The sequence below is a fragment of the Pangasianodon hypophthalmus genome, chromosome 18 (assembly GCF_027358585.1).
Source record: "Pangasianodon hypophthalmus isolate fPanHyp1 chromosome 18, fPanHyp1.pri, whole genome shotgun sequence".
In the NCBI taxonomy this organism is placed as follows: Eukaryota; Metazoa; Chordata; class Actinopteri; order Siluriformes; family Pangasiidae; genus Pangasianodon; species Pangasianodon hypophthalmus.
This window is the reverse complement of record NC_069727.1, coordinates 15,933,003-15,959,238: the sequence shown is the minus strand read 5'-3', so window position 1 is coordinate 15,959,238 and position 26,236 is coordinate 15,933,003. Positions and strand designations below refer to the sequence as shown.

Here is a 26,236-nt window from a genome sequence, read left to right as displayed (position 1 = left end):
AGCCTGGAAGTACCTTAGAACCTCCTACTCTTCCAAAAACCTGGAATGTTCATAGTTTTTTGTTCATGTGTTTTGGGTCATTTCTGAATCATTTTTGATCAGGTGTCAGACTCTTTTTCTGTTACTGCTGTACACGCTTGTAGAGCTGCTTAGTAAGTTCAGAAGAAATGTTTCAGCAAATAACTTGTCCTTGTAAAGTGACAGTACAATACAGCCTTTTTTAGTTGCTGTCTCGGATCATTAATTCTGGTTGAATGTACTGAGCAGAATTAAATAATGGCTAAAAGATTTTTCTATTTCTCTTAGGGAACAAGAACGTGGTGGTGAGAGAAAACCTGGACCGTATGAAGAACGGCTGCATCGTCTGCAACATGGGCCACTCTAACACTGAGATCGATGTGGTGAGCAAACCTTAATGACCTCAGGCACTGTGCGACTGCCAGCGAACAGTTAGCAGCTTAGTATCTTTCTGTATTAGTGTAAAAAAAAGGTTCTGTGTTAATTCATACATTTGCTGACTGGTATTGTGTGTTTCAGGCCAGTCTGAGGACCCCTGAGTTGACCTGGGAGCGTGTGAGATCACAGGTGGATCATGTCATCTGGCCTGATGGCAAGAGAATAGTGTTACTGGCAGAGGTGAGGTTCTAACCGAGATCATCTCATCTTCCTTTCAGCCCCTATAGAAAAACACACAAGTTGCTGACCTTTTGTATAGTGGTAAGTGGTACATCAGTATGAATGAAACGCCAGTAAGGATTTTGCAACCAGTAGAGATTTTCAAGTACCATGCCTATCACAGTTGAGCCATAAAGACAACATTGTTTTGCTTTAAAATGTTACTAGTTACTTACATGTACAGCTCTGTGCAAAAGTCTTAGGCACTCTATTTTTTTTTTTTTAGTACAAACTTTGTTATAGATTTTTATTTTATGACTTCTACATTATTGATTCAGTACAAAAACATTTTAGATTTCCAAACGTTAGTTTTCTAGCACAAAATTAAATGTTACAGAAAAATGTTTGTATGTCAGTAAAGAAAGCAGCAGATTCCATAAGAGACACATTTCAGACAAAAAAACATAATGAAGGCTGCTGGGTTTCGCTGCAGAAATAAGAAGCGAGTCGACAATCAAAGTATCCAGAAGAACTGTGGCTGCTTCTGCAAGATGCTCAGTAACACTTCCAGCTCATTTCCTTATAAAACTGCACACACTGTACCTCAGACTACTATTTTCTTTTTTTAAAGGGAAGGGTCGTCACACCAAATATTGACTTTGTTTCATTACTGTTTACTGCTCTTTATAGTATTTTTTTAATGTAGAAACATTTAGTTTCAGTACCAGTACCTACCTTCATGTGCCTAAGACTTTTGCACAGTACTGTATGCCTTGGGACTGTGGACAGTGTTTTATCTGACTGCTCTGATGATGCATTCAGTAGTGTACCTGGGATTTAAAAAAGTATTTACAAAAATTCTCATGTGTATAACACCATTATTATGGTATATTCATATGTCGCTTGTGCCAGGGCTGATCCATCACGTATAAATAGGGCATTATGTTCAGCTTCCTCACGGTAAAGCAGAGAGGATAAGCTTCTGTCAAATCCACGTATCAAAAAAATGAAGATGGAGAACTGGCTATGGAAAATGGCATGATTTGGAGTGATTTATATGGATATTAAGAATGTTAATTATGTTTGTTATAACTTATGTTATATTTGTTAGTCTCTGCATATAAATATGTATATCGATTGCAGTCCAGAATTTTGATGATATCATAATATTTGGTCTCCACCCACCAACACATTAATAAAAGCATGAGACTGTGTATGTGTGTGTGATCATGCGTTTGTATATTTATCTGAATGTGTATGTGTTCAATTAGGGTCGCCTCCTCAACCTAAGCTGTTCTACTGTACCGACATTCGTCCTGTCCATCACAGCCACGACCCAGGTGAGAGACTCAGAGCACCGTCACTTACGTTAAAGCGGTAGCTGCTGGTTGAGAATTTACTTCCGCTTTCGAGCAGAGACGCTGTTGCCTGCTCATTCAGTGGCAGTGTTTTGGCCTGTGTGTGCGTGCGTGCGTACTCATGCATGTGTGTATGCCTGTGCATACAACCGCACTGTTGTCATGGTGACCGAGTTCTGTCTCCTCCCCCAGGCTCTGGCTCTGATAGAGCTGTACAATGCTCCAGAGGGCCGCTACAAACAGGATGTTTACTTGCTGCCTAAGAAGATGGGTAAGATGCACATTTTTATGTGTATGTAATATATGTGTAATAAAGATATTTACTGATGAGTCATACTTACTGTTCACATATAGCGAGCTGGTATTGTGCCTGCGTGTGTAGAGTTTTTTCCTGCTGTGTTGCATATAGTGATGAGGGATTTTTCTAACAGTTTGTCAGCAGACTGCGCTGTGCTGAATGATTAAGCATGTGTGCCGTCTCCTGCTTGGAGCGTAACCATGTGTGTCCCAGTACTGGCTTTTTCAGGGAGAGCAGAATATAGGTCAGCCTGTCAGAGACTGCTGCTAGTGCTCACTGCACCATTCAGCACCCTTTCTCGCTCTTTCTCGCGCTCCCATCCCTCCCTCCCTCCCTCCCTCTAACCTGTACCTTAGCATCACTACAGTAAACAGTTGAACAAAAGAAAGTATTTTAGGGAGCTGTGACTGATGGCATAAGAAGGAAGCTGTTTCATTTCCAAGAGAATTATCCGGAAGGTAATTAGTCAAGGCTGGAAATCAGGCATTCATCACATTTACACTCCCTGATTGAAACTGAGGAGTTTTTCTTCCTGTTTTCTTTTTACTACTCATCCAAATTAGACTAGACAGTGTCACTGGCACATATTATGCCAAGAACTGATGTGCTTTTTTGTTCTTTAATTTAAACACATAGCTGCGCACAGTGTCACATCTGGTATTTTACTGTAATTTTTTGTGACTGTTGATGTGTGTGTCTTGTTTAGATGAATATGTGGCCAGCCTTCACCTGCCCACATTTGATGCCCATCTCACTGAACTAAGCGATGAGCAGGCCAAGTATCTAGGCCTAAACAAAAACGGGCCCTTCAAGCCAAATTACTACAGGCAAGTATGCCTTACAGAGCCATGACATCTACTGCTTCCTGTTTTTCTTTTGGTCATGTTTTTGAATTCTCTGTGCCAAACTATCTACACATTACGTCATATAATATGACCAACCTATAATAATCTCTGTTGCAGGTATTAAAGCACCTCGCCAATGGAAAATGAAGATTAGAGAATTTAGCCAGACTCATCAATCCAGGGGAAGCTGGGGTTCAGCCTCTCTGTCAGGGGGGAGAGAGAGGCTCTGTGCTGATTGGCTGGAGCCTTGGGCATGTCTTGCAATGGCTGCAGCAGTTTTTATTTATTTTTCTGCTACAAATAGCATAACTCTAATCCTTTTATGAGCTGCTACTGCTAGTGGCCCATCCTAGCACCATCTTTATGGAGACTTCACCCTTTCATCCTCTTTAGATTCATGTGTTAGTTGTATGTAATCCATTTAGAGATCTTTTGTTTAATGTTAGCTAAGCTAATTTGACGAAGCTGAAAAAAAAAGAAACTAATGTATCATTTCTGACCTTTAATGATTTTGTGTTGGACAAGCAGTTTGTCCTGTTGTCCTTATTTTCTACTTCTGTGGGGTTTTTTTTTCTTTCTTTCTTTTTGTGAAATGGTAGGTTGGGACACGGTTATGGCTGGGTCCAAGGGTCCCAATTATATATTTTCTTTTCTTTGTTCACAGCATTGAGAAATGATTATTTTTAAAAAATTGATTTTTACTAAAATTTTAGGATTTTTTTTTTTTTTTTTTTCCGTTCTTAATCACAGTAAGCTAGTCAAATTTTAACTGGACACTGATAAACGTGGGGGCAGAGCCTCTTTACCCCGCTGTCACTACAACTGGACACATTAATTCAGTGGCCTGACTGTGACCATCTCAGTGTCTCTCCCAAAGAGGCTCGTGCTGTTTCGGTGTTGAAATGAAGCCAGTATTAATGTTTTAAAATGTTCCCTCTATTGAGCATTTCTCACACTCTAGTTCTTGATTTTCTTACCACGTTATTACATTACTGCAGATGCTTTTCAGGCTGTATAATCATTCACAGGGGTGTATATTTAAATATTTATACAGAAAATTAAGATTTTTCTATCTTCTACTTCCTGTTTCTGTTCCCATGAGATCATCCTGTATTAATATAGAGATAAGCAAATTAAATGTTCTATTACGTTTTAGTGTAATGTTAAATGTACTGAAACGTTCGATTTATATACTGTGAAGTAAAGATTATTTTGATGAAATACCAAATGTATAGTCAGGCCGGTACCCAGTTTCTTAGCCAGGCCCTCCAGGATTTGTCTAAAATGGGAGGATTAGGTGAAACAAAGAGTGACTTCGGTGCACATTTCAGTGTTTTTAAGGGATGTTTGGAACAAACTGCTTTGGCATAACTGTTCTCAAAGCTGCCTTGACTGAATGGCTTATTGAAATGGGACAAAATCCGGCCCTTTATTTCACTACACTTTTAAAATTACCTTTATGACAGGTGGCTATTTCAACTCTGTATGTGTCTCATAAAGGGAGTGAACTGCTTCTTCAGACTCCATATAGCTGTGCTTCCTGTGCCATTGTCTTCTTTCACTGCATAGCAAAATAGTTTATTGAGTCCAACAATACACAAGTCTTAGATTTTAGTGTTAATGCATCAGATTCACACATCTCTACAATTCAAATGCCTGGATTTGTATGTTTATTCTGGTTATAACAGTGTTACGCAGGTCTCACATCGCTTGTCCTCCTAAGGTGTTGCCAGGCTCAGCATTATTATACCACAACACCTGAAACACTTCATTAAATCCCTCAGCAGTCACTCTAATGATGTCGTATTTTATGCCCCAGATACACTTGGTGTTAAGTTTGTGTACCGAAGCCCTATACTGTATAATCATGTTCAAGTTGGAGTTATTGCCCCAACTGTCTGTCAGTTTCTCCATCTGTCTGTGTTCAGTCGACAACACTTGTGCTGACCTTGATGTGTCTTAATTTTTTTTTTTTTTTTCATTTATTTTTTCTGTCTGTCTGTGTTTGGGTGTGCATACATTTGCATGTGTGTTTGAGGGGGCTCGTGTGTGTACGGGTTTTTTGCACGGTCAGAATTTTGTCGCAGTGTTGCTGTTGACTCTGGATCCAGGCCTGTGTCTAAGGCAGACATGATCAGTGGTCCCACAGCAGCATGTGCAGCGAGTTAACACCAGCATCTCGTATAGAAACGAGCTTAGTAGGAACTAAATCAGATCCACTCCTGTATTTATTGTATTCAGTACAAATAAGAGAATCTTTAATGTTACTTTGTCAAAGCAATGTTTAAATATTTCAAATTGATGGTAGATGAGCAATAATCAATATGTAACCTGAAAGAATAAAATAAAAGTCATGAAAATGTATTGGAGGAAATTTTCAGGTATTGCAGCCTGTGGTTTTGTTTTGCACTAGCGTGTGAAAGGTTAGCTGAGGTTGTCTTTCTGGTAACTTGTGCGTGATTGCTAATGATCTAATATGCGACTGTAAAAGTCATACTTGCATTAGGAAGCTTTGTACACTAAGCCAAGCCCACTATTGTGAACCACGTCTAGTCCGCCTGCAGATTCCTTGCTTCAGAGCCAATAGATAAGCTTTATAATTAGGATGTATTAACAGCTTGCTTGTGGAGTGGATATTCCATGAGGTGAGCTCCCAAAATCCAGGCTTGATTGAAATAGCCTTGCTAAAATAAGCCAGATCATTCCAGTCTCAGTGTACTCCACTAAAATCCTGTTAACGCTAATTCAAGTGAAGCTGTAGTGATCGAGGCTCAGAATATTTATGCAGCCCCAACAATCGATTTCAGAAATGTCTGTTAAAGAGCGATCCTTTCCTCCACTGTCAAACAGAAGTTGTTTTGTAAACTCTACAATACGTAATTTAAGAAATCCATTTAAGCTGCCTTGCAGACAAGGTGACATGGAGACATTTATTTGTACTTTGCAATGGTCAGTCATTTTTATGGGACTTTTTTTATGTCTAGTTTATCTCCTGAGGCTGTTGACAGAACGACTTTATAGCTGCTATAACACAAGTGCTAACAGGAACCAACATTACCCAATATTAAATGTGTCTATAAACGGTTAAAAAGCTTGTGTCATTCATTAATTAAAGGGAAAATTGTAACTGTAGGCAGATCTCGTCGGTAAAAGAGGAATGAAATCCTTCAGAACACCCTATTATAAGAAAATAGTCATCTTCAGGGAGGTAAGAGTAACTCCAATTCGTGTTGGGCTGCATCACACCACTCCATCGCTGATTATTATCCAGCACTCCCTGTCATGTTTTATTCATAAAATAACAGCAGCACTGACAATAATGCCGGCTGTAATTCAAATCACATTTATTAACACACTCATTCTAATATGATACTGTTTCTACAGTGACAGTTCATTCACAGGATGCTCTAATTTAGAATTAATAATTATTTTAAAAATGTATAATCGGGGGGTGTGGTGAAGTTTTCTGTGAGGAGATGTTTATCATTTTTGGAAGGAGTCTCTCGTGTCAACATTTTGCAGCAGAAATAATATTGTACCATTAAATACCATCTCCTACATGAAAGGCTTCAGGACAGCAGCAGTTTGCATTTTGTGATTGAACATTTTTTTTTAAATTGACTTTTTAAAAAAAAAATTGAGAGAGATTGGTGAGGGAACAACTGTTTACAGCTGCTTTAATGTAATTATATGGTAATGTGGTTTCCTGTATCTGTGGTTGTTTTAGTCTGGTGGAACATTACGCCACGTGACGATAGAACTGATTGGGCAAAGCTAAGGTTACGTTGCCGTAGTAACCAAGTTTCTTCATGGAACCAAAATGGCTAGAAATTTGCCAGGTTTATTGACATAATCCTGGTTTATTTTTACTTAGCTCACTTTGTCTCATACCTCTCCTTGCTTACATGACAACAATGATCTAATGTCCGTACTGTCGCATGATGAAACCCTTGGTCTACACTCAAGCACACCATCTAAAATCAGAACCACAGACTAGGGTGGAGAATGAAGTAAGGAATGGACATGCCTACTGAAACCCAATCAGTCTGGATGAGTGCTTTGATCATGGATACGTCTTTATGTATTCTGTGTGTTAAACTGGGGGAAAGAGGCATGGCCACTGATCCCCTCATTTAAAGGGTCAGTTTTTGTCACCAGTTTGATTCCTTTTAATTCTGCAACATAAATAAAAAAATAACAGTAGCATCCAAACAGATATTTCCCAGTTTAATCAGGAATAAGCACATGATGGCAAATGCTGAATGATCGTGTGCAAATATAGCAAGAGTTAGTTTATCATTGTAGATAGTTGGTGATAAAGCTGACCACACATAATGCCCGAAAGCCCCAAGCAGGATGTTTCACAGGAAATGGTAGCTTGGTAAGAAGATGTGGACTATTGCTTTATCTGAAAGAAACCACACTCAGAACTTTTTTGTTCAGTTTGCCTTTTTAAATATACTTTATCGACAATATTTTAACATGTTACAATTATCAGCAGTACAGACATCATCACAGGCATCAATACAGAGCTTCATCACATACAAACACAAATATTTCAGACATCATTAGTAGCTATTCAGAAGGGTTTACTATCACAATTACTCAGTTACACATCATCCAGCTTGCCAAAGCCTTTAGTGTTTTTATGTCTCTGAATTTGCATTACATTTACATTCTGTTCATTTGGCAGGTACTTTTATTTAACGTGATTTAGAAGTGAGGCAGAATAGAAATCCAATTGTAAGAAATAAAGAAGCGTACAGTGCTGCAAGACCAGGTTTTTACCAAAAGACCTGAAAAAAGTTTCTCCTTCCGATTCCCGGAAGGTTCCTCATGGGTTCTTTGGATGGTTAATGATTTCTAAAAGAGTTCCATTAGTGAAATTCAATTAATGGTTTAAAGAACTCTTTAGGGCTCTGGATGGAAGACTGTAGAAAGATCGGAGAGCTACAACTATACATGAGGATTGCAGTAAGTGCTAGCAGAGAGAAGTGCTACAAACACTAAGCCATGAGTGAGAATATATATGACGCAGGCTGAAGAGACTAACCTTCAGTAGAGTGTCAAGTAACTGTGTAAAACATGGTGATCTATCGCTTCAGTATAAAAAGAACCTCTTAAGTGCCCATGTATATACACACACACACAATGTGGGAGCTGTGGGTGTTTCAGTATCAGTGTTCAGGTGTGATCAGAAGACTGCTTTATTTTTTTTGCTGAAAGTCTCCATCTGCTGTAGTAGAGACGTGTATATGTGGACTGAACATCACATCTGGTTTTGGTTTGACTTTCTCCCTTCTTATCATTGTTTACTCACTACGATTCAAAGTGTACGTATTAATCTAGTCTGATCTCGTGAGACCCTTACAGAAAATGAGAAAATGAATACATTACACGTGATCATATGTTTATATGAGTAATATGGGATCACGTGAAAAACACGTGAATTTGCATTTCACTATGTTATGCCCTGAAATTGCACGTGAACACACAACATTGAATATGACCACGTTTGACCACGTGTGAAAAAGAGTTATTCATGTGAGAAACGTATAATCTTAAAAAAAAATCTGTAAAGTATAATCACATGCCTTACATACGGAAAGTCCAGTACATCTGATAAATGTGGGAAACATACCACTGCAGTGTTTAAAAACCATGTGACTTTTCTGAAAGGGGAAATTATGATTTGAAAAAATGAAGGGAATTCGTTCGATTTCATAATGTCTTAAGAAAAGGTACAATAACTAACTAACCCTTAGCCTTAAGCTTTAAACCTTTTTAAAATTCATTGAGCTGACCAAAATGACAGAATTGCTCCAACCCAGTGAAAAGCACTCTGGGGATCTCAGATCTTTCTCTTTCTCCTTACAACTCATTCATTCATTTCCCTTCCACTTTTCCTCATGGAGGTCAGTCCACACTTACCTATCCCCAGGCACAGACTCCAGCTCCTCCTGGGGGATCTCCAGATGTTTCCAAGACATCTGTGACATAAAGTCAGGTCCATAAGTATTTGGACAGTGACCCAATATTCATAATTTTGCCTCTGTACACCACCACAATGGATTTGAAATGAAGCAATCAAGATGAAATGAAGACTCAGGATTGAAGTGTAGATTTTCAGCTTTAATTCAAGGGGTTTGAGAAAAATATTGCATTTAGGAATTACAGCCATTTTTACAGACATTTTTACAGCCATTTTCCATTTTCACAGGCTCAGAAGTAATTGAACAAACCAACATAACCATAAAGCTGAAAGTCTACACTTCAGAGGAAAATGGATAGGTTGGTTCGAGCTGCCAGGAAGGATATAGTATCCCACTCAATACGGTAGAATCACTCTTTACAACCGTGGTGAGCAGAAAAGCATCTCAGCATGCACAAACGTCGAACCTTGAGGTGGATGGGCTACAACAGCAGAAGACCACATTGGGTTCCTGTCCTGTCAGCCAAGAACAGGAATCTGAGGCTATCATGGGCACAGACTCGGCATAATTAGACAATTGAAAATTAGAAAGAAAAAAAAAATCACCCCTTCTTTTTCCAGTCTTCAAATGTCTTTTATATAGGTTTGTTTGTTTGTTTATTATTTTAAATATGTTTATTAGGCTTTATTAGATTATGTGGACCATACATGTCCCTGTGAATGAGTTGTTACTACAGAAATGATAATGAATTAGAAAAAGCACTTTAATATAAACCTGTTACAGCTGGCACTACCATCAGAGCTGCTGTTAGAGAACATTCATCAGCATCTTCTGACCAATCAGATTTGAGAATTCAGCAGCTCTGTTGTACAATCTTTATTATGATTATTATCTTGGAAGTTAATATTAGGATGCAAAATAGGCTATACATTATCTTTCATTATCTTGTCTTAATTTACCCTGATTTTTTTTTCTTTAATAAGTAATTAATTAATGTGTTAATGTGAATAAACCTTCATTTTGCTTTTTTACGTCACATAATGACATTCAGTGCTTCTGAAAGCAATTCTGCTATCTTTTTCTTCCTGTACTCAGTTTAATGGAGGTCATTAAAGGAGTCCGCGTCTCAAACCACGACTTAATATCTCATTCTTAAGAAACATGTCGTGCTTTCATGGCACGGCGCGCGACTATAAACGCAGTACGCGTACGCTGGACGTAAATCCCCGCCCCCTTACCGCCTCAGCAGCCAATCAGCGCGTCGCGGAATTCTGAAGTTGGCAACACCGGCAGCGTCGCGGTCAATGTGACGGTCCGCGAGCGGAGAAGACAGAGAGCAGAGACACACACACACACGCACACACACAGAGAGAGAGACACACACACACACGAGCCATGCAGCAGTCGGACGACATGGAGGTACCTGTCTATTTTACACCTTATACACACATTCAGCAGTGCACGCAGGAGTGGAGCAGCAGAATCAGGACGCGGAGCACGCGCGCGCTCGCGCCCCTGTGTGTGTGTGTGTGTGTGTGTGAGTGGTTGTTGCTGGGGCAGCTTTAAATGCCCTTGCTTGCTCCAGAATGGATGCAGCCCGACTTCTTATTTTGGAGACCCAGCGTGCGCGCGCTATAAATATCTCCCATTTTTACAGTTCAGATGTCCGATGGTGCGACTGCGGGACTTGAGCAGTGTCATGCGGGACCCATTCAGCCTGTGCCTCTCCAGCCCCACTGCGTAAAATCAATATCTCTTTATTATAATCCTAGAGACTGATAAGTGTAATGCACTTCTGTATCCTTGGATTAGTGTATATATGCAGAATGCATTTTTTATTTACCATCTTCTTCATTTATCTTCAGTATCAACTGCTTTATCATGGTTTATCAAGGCATCTAAACCCCCTCTCCACTATATTACAAGTCGAGCCTGAATGTCCAAAAAGACGCTCTACCTTTACAGAACATCATGCAGTACCCTCATCTGACATGGTGGAGGAATTCTTCATAGGGTTTTTGTTTTTTTTTTGGCCTCCTCCTCTTGTATGATTAAGGTTATGATTCATTCATTCATTCATCTTCCAGATCCGGAGCCTATCCCAGGAACACTGGGCGTGAGGAAGGAATACACCCCAGATGGTGCGCCAGTCCTTTTCCAGGCATGTTTTGTGGGAGGAGGGAACTGGAGAACCCACAGGAAACCCGGGTGAACATGAGGAGAACATGTGACGCTCCACACAGTAACCCAAGCTCAGGATTGAACCAGGGACCCTGGAACTGTGAGGAAGCAATGCTACCTACTGTGCCACCATGCTGCCTCTATTTCTATATTACTTGCCAGATAATGAAATTGAAAATGATTTTTTTTTTTTATAATGTCTGAAAATAATGTTTAGTTGCCCATTAGCTATGTACCGAAAATGCCTGATTAGGAATCAGAATCATAATAACAACCCTGGGTGGTATTGTAGTGGAGTGGGTAGTGTTGCTGACTCACAGCTCCAGAGTTGCCAGTTCAATCCTGAGCTTGGGTTACTGTCTGTGTGAAGTTTCATGTTTTCCATGTGTCTGTGTTGGTTTCCAGGTTCTCCAGCTTCCTCTCACCTCCCAAAAACATGCCGGTAGGTCGAATGGCATCTTTAAATTGCAACTAGATGTGAGTCAGTGTGTGTGCACGGTGCATTCCTGCTTCACCTCCAGTGTTCCTGAGATAGACACCGGATCCACCGTAAAGCTGACCAGGATAAAGAGGAAGCATTTATCCCTCCACCATGTCAGGTTAGGATACTGGATGAGTGCTATAACGGCATTAGAGAGCCTTTTTGACTTCCTAATACAGTGCTGAAGCGATTTGGATGTAAACACACAACACATGCATGGCTCCCTCCCATCAACCCCCATGACTAAATTGTACTTGCTGCTGAAGGATAGACCAATCCCCAGGCTCCTATAAATAGGACTGATTGCATCTCATTCAGAGGTCAAATAAGATGGAATATGACAGAAGGAATAGGATCTTTGAGCCCTTGGGTCCAGGCCAGCGCTGTTGTTGATGTGTGTATTTGTGCCGTTGATGTTTGGTATTTATAGAATATGAAGTAGGGGGTTGGTAGAGCTGTTCTTAATGTAGAACCTGATGCCTCTGTTCTGGCATTACTCTCAGCTGCTGTTTTGAGATGTGATGGAGTGCTGCGATTTAGGATTAGACTCAGACTGTGGAAGTTTATTGCACATGAATTTAAATGGTGTTATAATTTTATTTTTTATTTCTCCGTAATTGCTGTTGTTTCATGCGCTAATAATATTTTGCCCGTGGCTCACCTCACATTCTCGTAGTGCTATTGATCTGTCCGTAGCCCCTCAGATTAGGCTTATGGATTGGACTCTCTTGATACGAGAGTGCTTGGCGGTGACACACAGGGAGCATCCTTGTGGAAACGTGTCTGTGAGAGGAAAACCGTGCTCTCCCTCGCGCCTCTCAGCCAGAGCTCTCGTCTCTGGCTCTCAGTGCCATCTGCTCCTGCAGACCAAAATAAGCACCACTCACTATAAAAATGTGTGTGTGTGTGTGTGTGTGTGTGTGTGTGTCGTATAGGTCTGTATTACACCTTCTTCAGTGCCTGTGTGCTCAGTCATGTTATAGCTCTGCAAATATACACATATTTTCTCCCTAATTGGGATGCGCCTGTTCTCAGGAATAAGTCGTGGGTGGTTGAGTGTGTAACACAGCATGCTGGGAACAGTGTGGAGGGAAGGGATGTCTCGTTCAGACTGCTCATATTTTTCAGATCCCTGGAAAAACATATTGCTCAGGTGTTTATTGTGGTGCAATTAAAAAATCATAAAAACAAGTTCATGCACAGCTTTATACTCCAAACCACTTTTGTGTAGGATATGTACAAGAAGGCAATGTATACAGTATACTCTTGCGTACTTAAAATATAAAATATAAGGATTTTCCTGTAGCTTGTCAACAAGCATGCAGAGATACACTATATGGCCCAAAGAATGTGGACACCTGACCATCACACCCATATGTGCTTGTTGAACATCCCATTCCAGATTTAGTCCCTCTTTGCTGTTTTAATAAGCTCCACTCTTCTGGGAAGGCTTTCCACTAGATTTTGGAGAGTGGCTGTAGGGATTTGTGCTTATTCATCCAAAAGAGCATGAAAAATCTGAAAATCACTTGCTGCTGCTAAGGATGGACCAACATGAACAACCTAAAGAGCACCATGAGCTTACTGTGGATGCTACCACATAGAAACCATAAGGATGGCTGTGGATGTTTGTCTTGATCAGACTTATGACTGCACTTGCTAAGAACAGTTTGCACTCAAGTCTCCATCATTGAACAGTTAATAACTTCAGGTCAGTACAATAGAGCTTAGGTTAAAACTATAAGAATTCAGAAATGATTCTGATGCTCATACTCATAAATTGCTCATAAGCCCACAATTTCCTGTTAACACAGTTAGCACTTTCTGACGATATAGGACACAGTTATAGAAGAGAAATTCTTTATAATCGCACTATCCGGTGTCACCCAGATAAGGATGATTTCCTTTTTGAGTCTGCTTCCTCTCGAGGTTTCTTCGTCATGAGTTTTTCTTCACCACCGTCATCTCTGGCGTGATCCTTAGGGATAATTTTTTAATTTTAAAATATATATCTGGAATTGATATATTTCTGTAAAGCTGGTTTGTGACAATGTCTATTGTTAAAAGCACTATGCAAATAAAATTGAATTGAATTGAAGAGTTGAATTGAAAAGAACACAAGAGTTCTTCCACTCCGAACTTGGCAAACCATGTCTTCATGGCGCTTGCTTTGTGCACAGGGGCATTGTCATGCTGGAACAGGTTTGGGCCTCTTAGTTCCAGTGAAGAGAATTTGTAATGCTACAGCATACAGAGACGTCCTATACAATTCTATGCCTCCGACTTTGTGGGGAAGGACCACATATAGGTGTGATGGTCAGGTGTCCACATACTTTTGGAAACACTAGACTAATACTGGGTAAGGCCTCCCTTTCCTCTCAAAACAGCCTCAAATCTTCATGGATTCCACAAGATGTTGGAAACATTGCTTTGAGATTCTGGTCCATGTTTACACACAATTCCTGCAGATTTTTCAGCTGCACATTCATGCTGCGAATCTCCCGTTCTACCGCATCCCAAAGGTGTTCTACTGGATTCAGATCCGGTGACTGGGAAGGCCACTGAAGAGCACTGAACTCATTGTAATGTTCATGAAACCAGTTTGAGACGACTTTTGCTTTGTGACATGGTGCATTATCATGCTGGAAGGAGCCATTAGAAGATGGTAAATTGTGGCCATGAAGGGATGCACATGGTCAACAACAATACTCAAATAGGCTGTGGCATTCAAGCGATGATTGATTGGAATTAACTGGTATTAACTAATCAGTTTGAACAAACAAATCAGATTTGGCCACATGTAATTTGCAATTCAATCTTAATAGTGTAATCGTAAGAAATAAATCAGTTTTCCTTGCTGTAGCTTCTTTCATACGTGCATTTTACACACACGAATTTAACAGCACAGTAGCACTAGCACTACTGAATTCTCGAATCTGATTGGTCAGAAAGTGTTGATTAATTGTCTGTAACAGCAGCTCTGACAATACTTCTGCTGCAAAGCAAACTACAAGCTTATATTAATGTGTTTATTTTTGTACGTTATCATTTCTGTAGTTATATAATCAGTGATATGGTGAAGATTTTTTTTGTAAAGAGATGTTTATTTAACATTTATGGAAGCAGCATAAAGTATCAGCATGTTGTAAAGGACAGTAAGTTTTCTGCCATGGGGAAGTGTTCAGGAAAGAGGACAAAGCCCATTACAGTATCAGGTAAATTATTAGGAGGGCTTATGTGTGAAAATAAACTGATTCACTGACACTATCTGAGGCAAGTGATTTGAAATATAATCACAATGAAGCAACAACAGAAGGAAAGACTACAAAAGCGAAGAAAAATATAAGAGGAGAAATATCTGGAAACTGGAGAGATTCTAAAATGAAAGCAGTGTTGGCCAGTCATACTCAGTGGCAGTCCAGGATGTGCTAATATATGAGCATATCAATAGCAGAATGCTGCAAATGTGAATAACATAAAATAAAATCAACAAACACAACCAGGCCTGGGTTTTTAGCATGAGAGAAACTTTTGTGTAGGGTACGAAAGTCTACGCATATGCATCAGGAAGTCAGTGGGTGGAGCTTGTGAGGTTGAGGCAAGCCTCAGGTGGACTTCAGTACAGGGATGCAGTGTTTGTCTTACTACCTTTATCATAAAGGATTTCTAGTGTGTGGATATTGACACTCGGTTTGAAAAGGAGTGTGACATATCAAGCTGCAGTTAGTGTCAAGCTGTTTGATATTTTGATACTCTTTACAACTCAGCTGCCAGTGTGAGTGATTGTCAGTCTGATGGCACATAGACAACATCAAGAAAATGCAGCTGATGTAAAAGATCTGCCAGGAAAAGCATTCATCTTTCAACACTCTGCAGAAATACTAGCATTGAGCAATGTGTGTGTGTCTGTGTGTGTGTGTGTGAGTGTGTATGTGTTTGCTATTGTGCACATGAATCAAAAGTGAGTGGACACATTTAAGTCTTTACTGGAGCTTGGATTTCTTGAAGCATGTGGTGGATATGTGGTTACCCCCCTGGTCCTGTGGATATGTTCATTCAGGCAAGATCTGTGTGTGTGTGTGTGTGTGTGTGTGTGTGTGTGTGTACATGCTTACACAATACTGTCACAGTAACACTTTACAATAACAGTACATGTATAATTATGCACTAATACCTGAATTAATACTTACTTAACTATGAACTAATGATGAGTTAAGGCATGTACTAATCACGATCTAATGAAGAACTAACCTTAACTGCGACGTGAGTCTTATGAATTCATGCGTGAATAACGACCGTCTTAAGTACATATTTGTAGTTAATGTGTTAATTAGCATGTAGGGGTAAACTAGATCAAACATGCGTCTACAAAAAAGAATATGATTGGATGGCGCTCGATTACGTTCATAATTTACATTTATCCTCCTTATCAAATGTAGAAAGACATACTAATAATTTCATCTCAACCCTTTTTTTGCTTCATTCTCCATCCATTTCTATTCAAATCCCACTGTACTGCTAGTATGTGATCTGGGTGGCTATAGGACCCGGGGCACTGCTCCTTTGCCCACAAGGATGAAATGAATACAGTAACATTTATTAACATTTGTTATAATATTTAGCAGACGCTATTATCTATTAACATTTAAAGCCATTGTTCTATAAGATTATTTTCCAATGTTTTAGTCTGAGAATGATGCAAAACGGGTTGTGATGAAATTATTGGTATTTATTATTAGTGCGTCTTTCTACATTCGGTAAGGAAGATCAATGTAAATTATGAAAGTAATCCAGCGCCATCCAGTGATGCTAGTGTACCTAGCTGCATATGGCAAATTATAACAATTTGAAATTATGCATGTTTAATTCATATTCTTCCTACCCCTACATGTTAATTAATACATTAACTAATAAGTGGTCATTATTCAAGCATGAATTCATAAGACTCACGTCGTAGTTAAGGTTAGCTCTTTATTAGTTTGTGGTTAGTACACGCCTTAACTCATCATTAGTTCATATTTAAGTAAGTATTAATTCAGGTATTAGTGCATAATTACACATGTAGTGTTATTGTAAAGTGTTACCACTGTCACTAACCCAAAATGTAATTCCTGACTGAGACCCATGACAGTATGTATAAGTGCACTGAATGGAAATGGCAGTTAATCCACTCCCAGAAATGTACTATTTACTGTGTATTTCATCCAGCTTCCTTAGAAATGCCTCCTGCAACTTCCTTTATGCACAGATCCTCCCATCTGCATAATCACACAGAAAACACAGTGCTGGGAGAAGCCTCTGTAGAGTGAAGAGAAATAGTGGCAGAACCTGAAGAGTGTGTTTCAGTGTAAGCTGTCCAGGATTATCAGTGTGTGTTTCCTTTTCAGTGCTCATCAAGTGTGTGTTTTGTTCTTTTTTTCAGGGGTCCATGGAATCCCCCAACCTGGAGTTTGAGTATGGGGACACAGACAGTCTGACTGCAGAACTCTCAGGTGACACACACACACACACACACACACAGAGTTAACACATCCAAATAACAAATAACAGATTATAGAATTTGCCGACTTCAGTTTGTGCTTGTTATCTTTTAAGCATGTCATCGGAGCTTTTACCAAAATTGTGGTAACTGTGACAATAAAGACTTGATTTTAGATGAACTGCCAACTTATTGTGTACTAATTAACATTCGTTTATAGACCATTAAGCCTATTTCCACCATCCACCTTGTCTTTGTCTTTAAAATACATTTTTACCTACATATATTATGTTAGCCAGCAAACCTCAGTTTGTCAGAGTGGATTGTTTCCTTGTATCATTAAACGGCCATGCACATTTGTTGAAAAGGGGTATAGTTTGTTGCCTGAATCTTTGCTTGTTCTATTATTTTGTATGCAGATCTGTGATCAGTTTCTATCACAGTTCCTAGTGATTGTTGGTGACATGAACTAAAGACACTTATTATAGTATATAGGTGGTTTATTGAGTGAGATCTTATTGGCTGAAGCTTTGCTAAGTCTGAAATATAGAACATTCATTCATCTTCAGTAAGCGTAAGGGGTCAGAGTTGCAGCAGAGATGGAGCACACTGGATGGGATGCCAGTCCATTTCAGAGCACCGTACATACACACATCTGCACACGTTTACACGCCTAGGGGAAAATGTACCGCAGCCAATTTACCAACCGGCACGTTTTTGGGAGGTGGAAGGAAACCAGAGAACCCAGAGGAAACTCAGAGACAGACAGTAACCCGAGCCATGCCATGCACAGGGCCATAAAAGTGCTGCATAGGGTTAAAATTTATCACTTTTTTTTTGTACAATATGTGTGACCTACTATACCGCTTTTCTTTCTCTCTCTTCTTCTCTTTCAGAGCTGTACAGTTACACTGAGGAGCCTGAGTTCAGTCTGAACAGGGACTGCTTCGAGGAGGATTTTCGGAGTCATGGTATTGTCACTGCTATCACGTCTAGTCCAGTTACAGTGCGGTGTGAACATTACACAGCTCCCTGTTTGCTTCAGCTGTGGCTGCCTACAGTTATTTGTCCCCGTTAACATCACAGGCCTACTCAGAACTGTTATGTGTTCATGGTTGTGTATGTTTTCGTGCATGTACCATCACTGGTTTCTGTGGTGGAATTCTAGCTCTTTACAGAGAGAGAGTGCTATGTTAGAAGGTTATTCACACATGTAAAGTGTGTGTGCCGAGAGGGAGATGGAAGGAGCTGATTAATTGAAAGCTCCCAAGTGATCCGGAAAGAGAGAGGAATGAACTGTCAGCATAATGGTACAGTTCCTGTGTGTGTGTGTGTGTGTGTGTGTGTAAGATACACACACTGCAGGGAAGTACAAAGAGCCCAGAGGCCTAGCAAAGCACAGCTCAGTGTGTGTCTTGCCATATGAAGAACACAATGCTGTGTTTAACCAGTTCAGCAGTCCAGTTAGAAAAGACTGTTGTCTTTTAGACATATTTTTGTATACATGGACTGTAATGTCCTGTAGCCTGTTGCCTGTAAAATACTGAGCCTCAGAGATAAAATTGTGGTTAGTTTTTAATAAGGCATGACCACAAATTAATCTATTGAGGCCACAAGTTAATATATCCAGGCCACAAAGTATCTCACAAAGTAAAAATTAACCACCATCCACATCAGCAAATCCATGATAACTATTATTCTTATGGAGAAGATTGTTTTGGAACTAGATTTTCAATTTATCTGTGATTAGAAAAGAACAGAAAACCTGTTTATCAAAGATTATTGTGTAAGCCAAAAGGCAGTTGTTAAATTCAGTAAATGTTTAAAAAAAATATTTGAAATATTTGGAAAAATCCAGTTAAGGCACAAACTTTGTCAATACTTACACACTTTACATCTCAGTGACGTCGCCTGCACTATGTTTGCTATTAGGGAAGGTTTTTTTGAGCATCGACCTTTTTAACCAGCGTTGAGTATAATGTGTGATTCAAACCTGTCAGTGCTGTAAGACAGAACCCCTTCTTGCTGATGGTTTATTAAATATCCATACTCTTACCCTGTGATAAGGAGATTCAGCTCAAGTTCCCCTCACACAACTTTTTTCAAGGGTGTTGTGTAGCTGGTAATATCCAACGTAATAAAAATCATGAACTGAATAAATATTCCCACTTGTTTAAAGATATAAAAAATATTTAAAAATATTAATAACATGCATTAAAGGTGATCAAACGGCGCTGCACTGATGTCTTCTCAGTTAATAAACAAGCTCTGTTAATGTTGTTGAGATAGCTAGTGTGTGTGTGTATGTGTGTGTGTGTATGTGTGTGTTAAATATGCTGATTTATAGCTTAATTCACAAATATCTTTAACTAAAGAAGGTGTTCTACAAAAATACAGGTTTTGCATAAACTTTTCTTAACAACTGCATTTACACTTTCCACATTAGAACATTCTGAATAAAGTAAATGTACAAATTTGTTACACAGTGCAGTGAAATGTGCCGAAATTACTGTCTGTGGAAATAACACATATCCTACAGACCTACCGATTTAATAGGTAGAGATTAGGTTAAAAATGCACTGGAGTAACGCTAAGAGAAGTAATACTTTAAAATGTGTGTCTAAGGTGGCAGTTGTGTTTATACTGATATAAACACACGAGTGCACAGTGTTGTTGCATATGGTTGTTTGCCCATGGGCTTATCTCTTCCCTGTGTGTACAAGCTCAGATCACCTTGTTAGACCTTGCAGTGTGCTTTCTCTCTCTCTCTCTCTCTCTCTCTCTCTTTGGCTCAACACTACAAATGCAATGCATCCAGAACTGATATCAAACACACTCTCTGCTCCTGTGTCACTGCTCCTGTCATATCTGCCCTCTCATGGTTGTCTCTGCAAATGAATTCCCATCAGCCTTATAACTTGCATTGTTTTTTATTGTATGTCCTTCCAATTCTCTAGCCACTTGAGAAAGGTTTCATATTGAGATCGAATTATGCATTGAATCTTAATATCGAAAATATAAAGCGGACGTTTGAGATTTGCAGTGAACCTTGTGGATCGATCAAACAGGAATGCTAATCCTCACTAATCTTTCTCATTTGTGAGGGAAAGAGACAGAGAGAGTCACTGAGCAACAGTGAGAGTGGAGGCTATTTGAATGTGTGTATTTACTTATGTGTTTCTGTGTGTGTGTCAGTGAAGGGCAGGAGATGGGTGGAGCTGAGTGTGGACGAACAGAAGGCATATATCATGCGACTACTGGATGCTCTAGAGGTCACGGACAGAGACAAGAGACTCAAAGTGGCTCGGGCTATACTCTACCTGGCTCAGGGTACCACACACACACACACACACACACACACGCACACACACACACACACACACACACGCACACACACATTGACACTGAGCCTGCACATTGTATTCAGTGTTTCTAGGATAGAGACTGTATAGACAGATGTGTATACATATGTTAAATTGCAATTTGCATATGTGTGTGTGTGTGTACATAAAGGGGTGTTTGATGAGTGTAACACAGAAGCAGATGTTCTCCACTGGTCACGACACAATGTCTTTCTTCTCTATGAAATGGGCATCTTCACTGCACTGCTGGAGCTGCTCAGCATGGAGATTGAGTGAGTGCGCTCTTCACAGATTTTGTGTGTGTGTGTGTGTGAGAGCAGGTATGTGCAGATGTTAAAGGTGCAACATGTAATGTTTAAACATGTATTTCAGCCTGGAACAATCACATCATTTATTTTTGATCCACTATGCTTCGTGCCATGCAATGGATCTGTTAGTTTCTCCATTTCTCTACATTTTTCTGCACCACAAATTGGCTCCATGTTCATTTCTGTCCCAGTTCCTCAAAAGGCAACGTTATAGTTTCAACACAGTTGGGATTGTTTTCGGGGAATGTTTTGATTGCAGTTGCAATTCAGCTCTAAAAATCACGCTGCTTTAAAGCTGCTCAGCCTGTTACTTCTGGTCTTCATTCCTTCATCATTCTCTTTCTCCTCCCTGTTAGTTTATTCCTGCCCTAATCACTGAGATCAGAAGTCAGCGCCATGCTATCTTCAGGTGCTTGGCTAACTAATCCGCAGAGGACGGTAGTAAAGCACTGTATTTATTCAATTACAGTTACTTGAGTAACTTTTTGAATAAATAGTACTTGCAGTTTTAATGCTAGCTCAAGTAATCCTTACTCAAGTAAATGTGTAAAGACAAAAATATACTTTTACTTTGTTACATTCAGCTCATGTTCTTTTTCAGCTATTTATTTTTTTCCCCCATGGTTTACAATTGGCTGGATGTTCTGTTTGTTTTGTTCACTAAGATTTCTCTTTGATTCTCCATTGCATTTCAATCTTCTTCTTTGCATTTCAATCTTCTTCTTTACTCTTGATGAGGTCACGGTTTACAGGACTCTGTTGTGCACCAATCAAACATTGGCAGTCATATTAATGTTGGCGATTGCTGAGAAAGATAAATCTGTAGAATTCATACAAAGAGACAGGACGTCACTGGTTGCTTTCAGAACCACTCTTTTCCCTCCAGATGGTAAAAATAATAGATATGTAATGCAGTGCCTACTCTGTGCCCTGTTGTGTTTGTGTCTACGATGATGCTGACTGCTAAAATTAGACACAGTATCAAACAGAGATGAATGTTAAAGTTGCAATTAGCCGTTGTCCTTTTCTCATTTTGACAGTGAACAGTGAATTGAAATTGATGTAATAAGGTTAAGTTCGTTTTTTCCACCACAGATTATAGAGGTGTACATTCTGCTTCAGTGATACATGTGCTAATAATTGAAATAACTTCATTGTCATTTATTTTTATTTATTCATTTTGATTTCATATTCTAAAATGCTTAAATCTGATCTTCTCTACTAGGTAATGCTTTGAGTAGTTTTACACTATATCCATTCTTACGCTTACTCAAGTAGTTACCTGGATAAGTATATTTACTTTCACTTGAATAATTATTCTTTGAAAGTAATAGTACTTTTTACTTGAGTAAAAGACTTTTTTTTAAAAAAAAAGACAATAAGAAAGCACACCTTTTGTGACATTTATCTATTTATTTACTATAGGGCTACTGAGAGCTTGGGTCATATTTATACCATTACTCTGATTAGCACCAGAGCACGGTGTTGAACCAAAGTGACTTGAGCTTAAATGCTTTACTTGAGGACACAAGAGAAATGCTCAGCATGAGGCCAGAGACCTCTGCGCTCTGTGGCAGAGGAGCCAGTTCTATTTTTACCCCTCACTCCCTGCGGGTCTCCTGAGGAAACAGGCTGGAAACAGCTGTCATGTCCTGGCTGCTGCTGGCGCTGTATTTGAGCAGCTCTCCAGGCCTTCCCTAATGAGACACCTCTCCTGTCCTGCCTCAGTCATTCACTGTGCAGTGATTCCACCTCAATGCTGTTCAGCGTTGCTTTGAAATGGGTTTGTTACACTCTGTTATGGTGCTCCTATTTCTGTTCAGTCAAACTGACAGCATGTGTGGCCCTGCTGTGGTATTATAACCTAGGAATAGGAAAAAAAAATTATTCTTAGATGCACAAAATATCAGACTTACATCTGTGCATGTAACAATAAGCCTAGTGTTTATCAAGACGGATTAATGTTATCAAGAATGAATGATGAATGTTATCAGTGTTATCAAGAAGGATGAAAACCTTGAGATCTGTCAAGATGAAGAAAGAATTTTTTTTTTATATTCGCTTCATGGCATTCTGAATTTAAATCTAATTGAGTGGTAGAGATAAATGTTTAAATACTGCAGTACACATCTTGCCATCTGAGCCCAAAAAACTGCTATTCAATGGATACAAAAAACACCTCTCTCTCCTTCTCTCTCTCTCTCTCTCTCTCTCTCCTTTGTCTCACAATCTCTCTCTGTCTGTCTGTCTGTCTGTCTGTCTCTCTCTCTCTCTCTCTCTCTCTCTCCTTTGTCTCACAATCTCTCTCTGTCTGTCTGTCTGTCTGTCTCTCTCTCTCTCTCTCTCTCTCTCTCTCACACACACTCTATTTCTCTTGCTCTTTCTCTCTCTCTTCTTCTCTCTCTCTCTCTCTCTTGCTCTTTCTCTCTCTAACCTTCTCTCTCTCTCTCCTTCTCTTTCACATAGTCTCTCTGTCTGTATGTCTGTCTCTCTCTCTTCTCTTTATCTCTCTCCCCTTCTCTCTCTCCTTCTCTCTCTCCTTTGTCTCACACTCTCTGTCTGTCTGTCTGTCTGTCACTCTCTGTCTTTCTCTCTCTCTCACACACTCTATCTCTCTTGCTCTTTCTCTCTCTCCCCTTCTCTCTCTTCTTCTCTCTCTCACATAGTCTCTCTCTCTGTCTGTATGTCTGTCTCTCTCTCTCTCTCTCTCTCTCATTCTCCATCTCTCAGTCTCTCTCCACTGTGGATAAGTGGCTTCGAGTGCAGTTCAAAAACAAGTTGCCCTTGCATTAGTATGCTCTGCATTCAAGCTCTTCAGTGTTGTTTGGCTCCCCTGGCTGTCAGCTGTTACTGCAGTGGAGGAAACACAGCTGTGTGAGAGCTTTTGTGCTGACACATTAATCAGCCTTGCTCGTCTGCTTGATTACAGGTTAAAAGAGGTTGTAAATGTAAATTGAAGATGGTATATATGGATGTGTAACAATTAGATGGCACAGTAAAGCAAGTCCTTTGTTCTGCATGCTGTGTTCACACTAGCTGTACTTTAAAAGCATATCCTGGCATACTTTTTATGCTGATATAAAATTTTAAAAAAAAATTCCCATAGGCACATGTTATAAGCATAACAACTCTGTAAGCACTCAGATCTGAGGTTTTTTTTTTTCTAGCTTAACTAGCTTTTACTACTAACAAAAAAGGTTGAATAAACCTTTTAGAAACCTTAATAAAATAAAGGTTAAACTATAGAAGTATAGACTAAATAAAGATAAAATATAAATATTGAAGTAAAGATTAAATAAACAAATATATAGAAATATAAATATAGAACTAAAGATTTCATTTTTCGAAATACAACTATAATGAGGAGTTTTGAATCCGAATCCAGAACTATCAGTACCCTGGTCAAGTACTTGTGTCTGTTCCCAGTGTGTAACAATACCCGTGAAGTTCTCTGCTTATGAGGTGGCACAATTAATGCAGTACTAGAACTTCACAAATTGATTTGTTTAACATGTGATTAAAAAGCAAACATAGCTTATTTTACATAAAAATGTGTGTGATGCTGTCACTTGTCTCTGTCATGGGACACAGTGATGTTTCTGTAGTAATAATACTGAGTAAATGAATCATCTGACAATACTTTAATCTAAGGGAAAACAGAGGATTTTGAGAAGCAAATTTGTCAAATGCAACAAAATTACAAAGCACCCTTTTCCGTGAATACGGCATTGTATAGTGCTTTTAACAATGGACACTGTCACAAAGCAGCTTTACAGAAATAAATAGATTCAAATTAAATTGAACCAAAATAAATTATAAATATGTGAATGTATCCCTAATGACAACAGCATTATGTTATGTTTTATGTAGCAAGCTAATTCAGTCTCTTATGTACATGGCAGAATTTTCATTGCTCAAGGGTAGGAAATGTAAAATCAAGGTAAATATCAGTGACTATGGGTAAATAAGTAAAATTTGAAACATTATTTTAAATTTTATGATACAACTGTGATATTAAAAAAATAAAAAAAATCTTAAATCCAAAATGGAAATTTGAAAAGAGAGAAATATTAGAAAAGAATTGCTACAAGATTGCAGTGCCGTATTGTCTGCCAATTCTTTGACAGTTGAATTTGATCAATTTGTCCCTCTGGTAGAAATGTAACCACATTCAGCATGGGTACTTAGTTCCCACACAGGACAGTTGGCAGTGTAAAAACAATGAAATGTGGGATCATGGCTTTGTTACTGTACAATGCCATACTGCACATTTTGTTCATTTCTGCTTGTCCCTTGAGCTGTGATCCACTTTGACAACAAAAAAGGGAAAAAAAACAGGGACGGCAGCACTTTTAAACACAGGCATTTTCACACTGAATTATATGTACCATGCTGGTGACTGAAGAAAAAACACTAAGTGTGAACACAGCCTCACTCTGTGATTTGATTCTGTGAAGTGATCTGCTTTGCTCACTGAACCGTGCCTCGGTGCCGATTGGTCAAGTGGAATCAGGTGTGCTGGAGCTGGAACTGAGAGGGATGTGATAAAGCTCCTGAGTGCTTTAAATGGCACACTGCTGGTGTGTAGGCACTCATTGCTAGTTGTTACTCAATAAACTTCATTATTTCCTATTATCCCACAGTGCTGCTAAATTCTCAAATCTTGGTCAAAAGGTTCATATTGAAGTGCTCATTCTAGTACATTATTATCTGTATAGTTACAACTCATTCACAGGGACTTGCATGACAGACACTCAGCATAATCTAAGGCTAATAATGACTGTATTAAAGGATGTGTTGTTATTTAATGAAGAACAATATATAATCATTGATATGGTGAAAGTTTGTGTAACAAGACATTTGTTTAACAGTTCTGGAAGGAGGCTCAGGTGTCAGCATTTTCCTTCAGAACAAGGGACTGTGTGCTTTTTGTTTTCTTGGTAGTATTATAAGCTGAATATTTTTGGTGGAGGCATTATGTTTTAGGGTTTTCCATATGTCCATGCATCCGTTCCAAGAACGAGTAGTTGAATATTTGTATGATTTATAGGGAATTATCATTATAACCAACAGATGAACTGATTAGATTTTGAAATTGATCCAAACAAGGTCAAAGTCACATGTCTGAAATATTTTTCTTTAATAGCTTCCTTCCTATTTGAAGTATAATTTAAGTGGATTTAAGGCATACAAATTAGTTTAAAAAAAAAAAAAAAAAGGATTAGACTGGTTGGTGGCATAGGCATCCCTGTAGACCCCGTTGGCATCAAAGTTACATGTTTTATTATTTTGTCTTATTTCTACAAGAGAGAGACAAAAGAGAGCCTGGTGAAGGAATGACCGTTCACAGCTGTTTGTTACACAAGTGATAACTTG

The 26,236-nt window shown here is 39.1% G+C and overlaps 2 protein-coding genes across 4 annotated transcripts in view; both read left to right on the top strand.

Annotated features, from left to right (window-relative positions):
* Positions 1–5,490, top strand: part of ahcyl2b (adenosylhomocysteinase like 2b) — a 40,463-nt gene extending 34,973 nt beyond the window's left edge. For both annotated transcript variants that reach the window (XM_026922878.3, XM_026922877.3), the window contains exons 12-17: positions 307–401; positions 538–636; positions 1,887–1,955; positions 2,166–2,244; positions 2,978–3,098; positions 3,234–5,490. In XM_026922878.3, the coding sequence (XP_026778679.1) occupies positions 307–401; positions 538–636; positions 1,887–1,955; positions 2,166–2,244; positions 2,978–3,098; positions 3,234–3,240 (470 nt within the window). In that variant the 3' untranslated portion in view covers positions 3,241–5,490. The remainder of the gene's footprint in view (positions 1–306; positions 402–537; positions 637–1,886; positions 1,956–2,165; positions 2,245–2,977; positions 3,099–3,233) is intronic.
* A 201-nt stretch (positions 5,491–5,691) lies between these two features.
* The window catches only part of strip2 (striatin interacting protein 2), a 38,228-nt gene continuing 17,683 nt past the window's right edge, over positions 5,692–26,236 (top strand). For both annotated transcript variants that reach the window (XM_026923724.3, XM_026923721.3), the window contains exons 1-5: positions 5,692–10,468; positions 17,134–17,203; positions 18,087–18,161; positions 20,386–20,520; positions 20,704–20,824. In XM_026923724.3, coding sequence (XP_026779525.1) covers positions 10,445–10,468; positions 17,134–17,203; positions 18,087–18,161; positions 20,386–20,520; positions 20,704–20,824 — 425 coding nt within the window. In that variant the 5' untranslated portion in view covers positions 5,692–10,444. The remainder of the gene's footprint in view (positions 10,469–17,133; positions 17,204–18,086; positions 18,162–20,385; positions 20,521–20,703; positions 20,825–26,236) is intronic.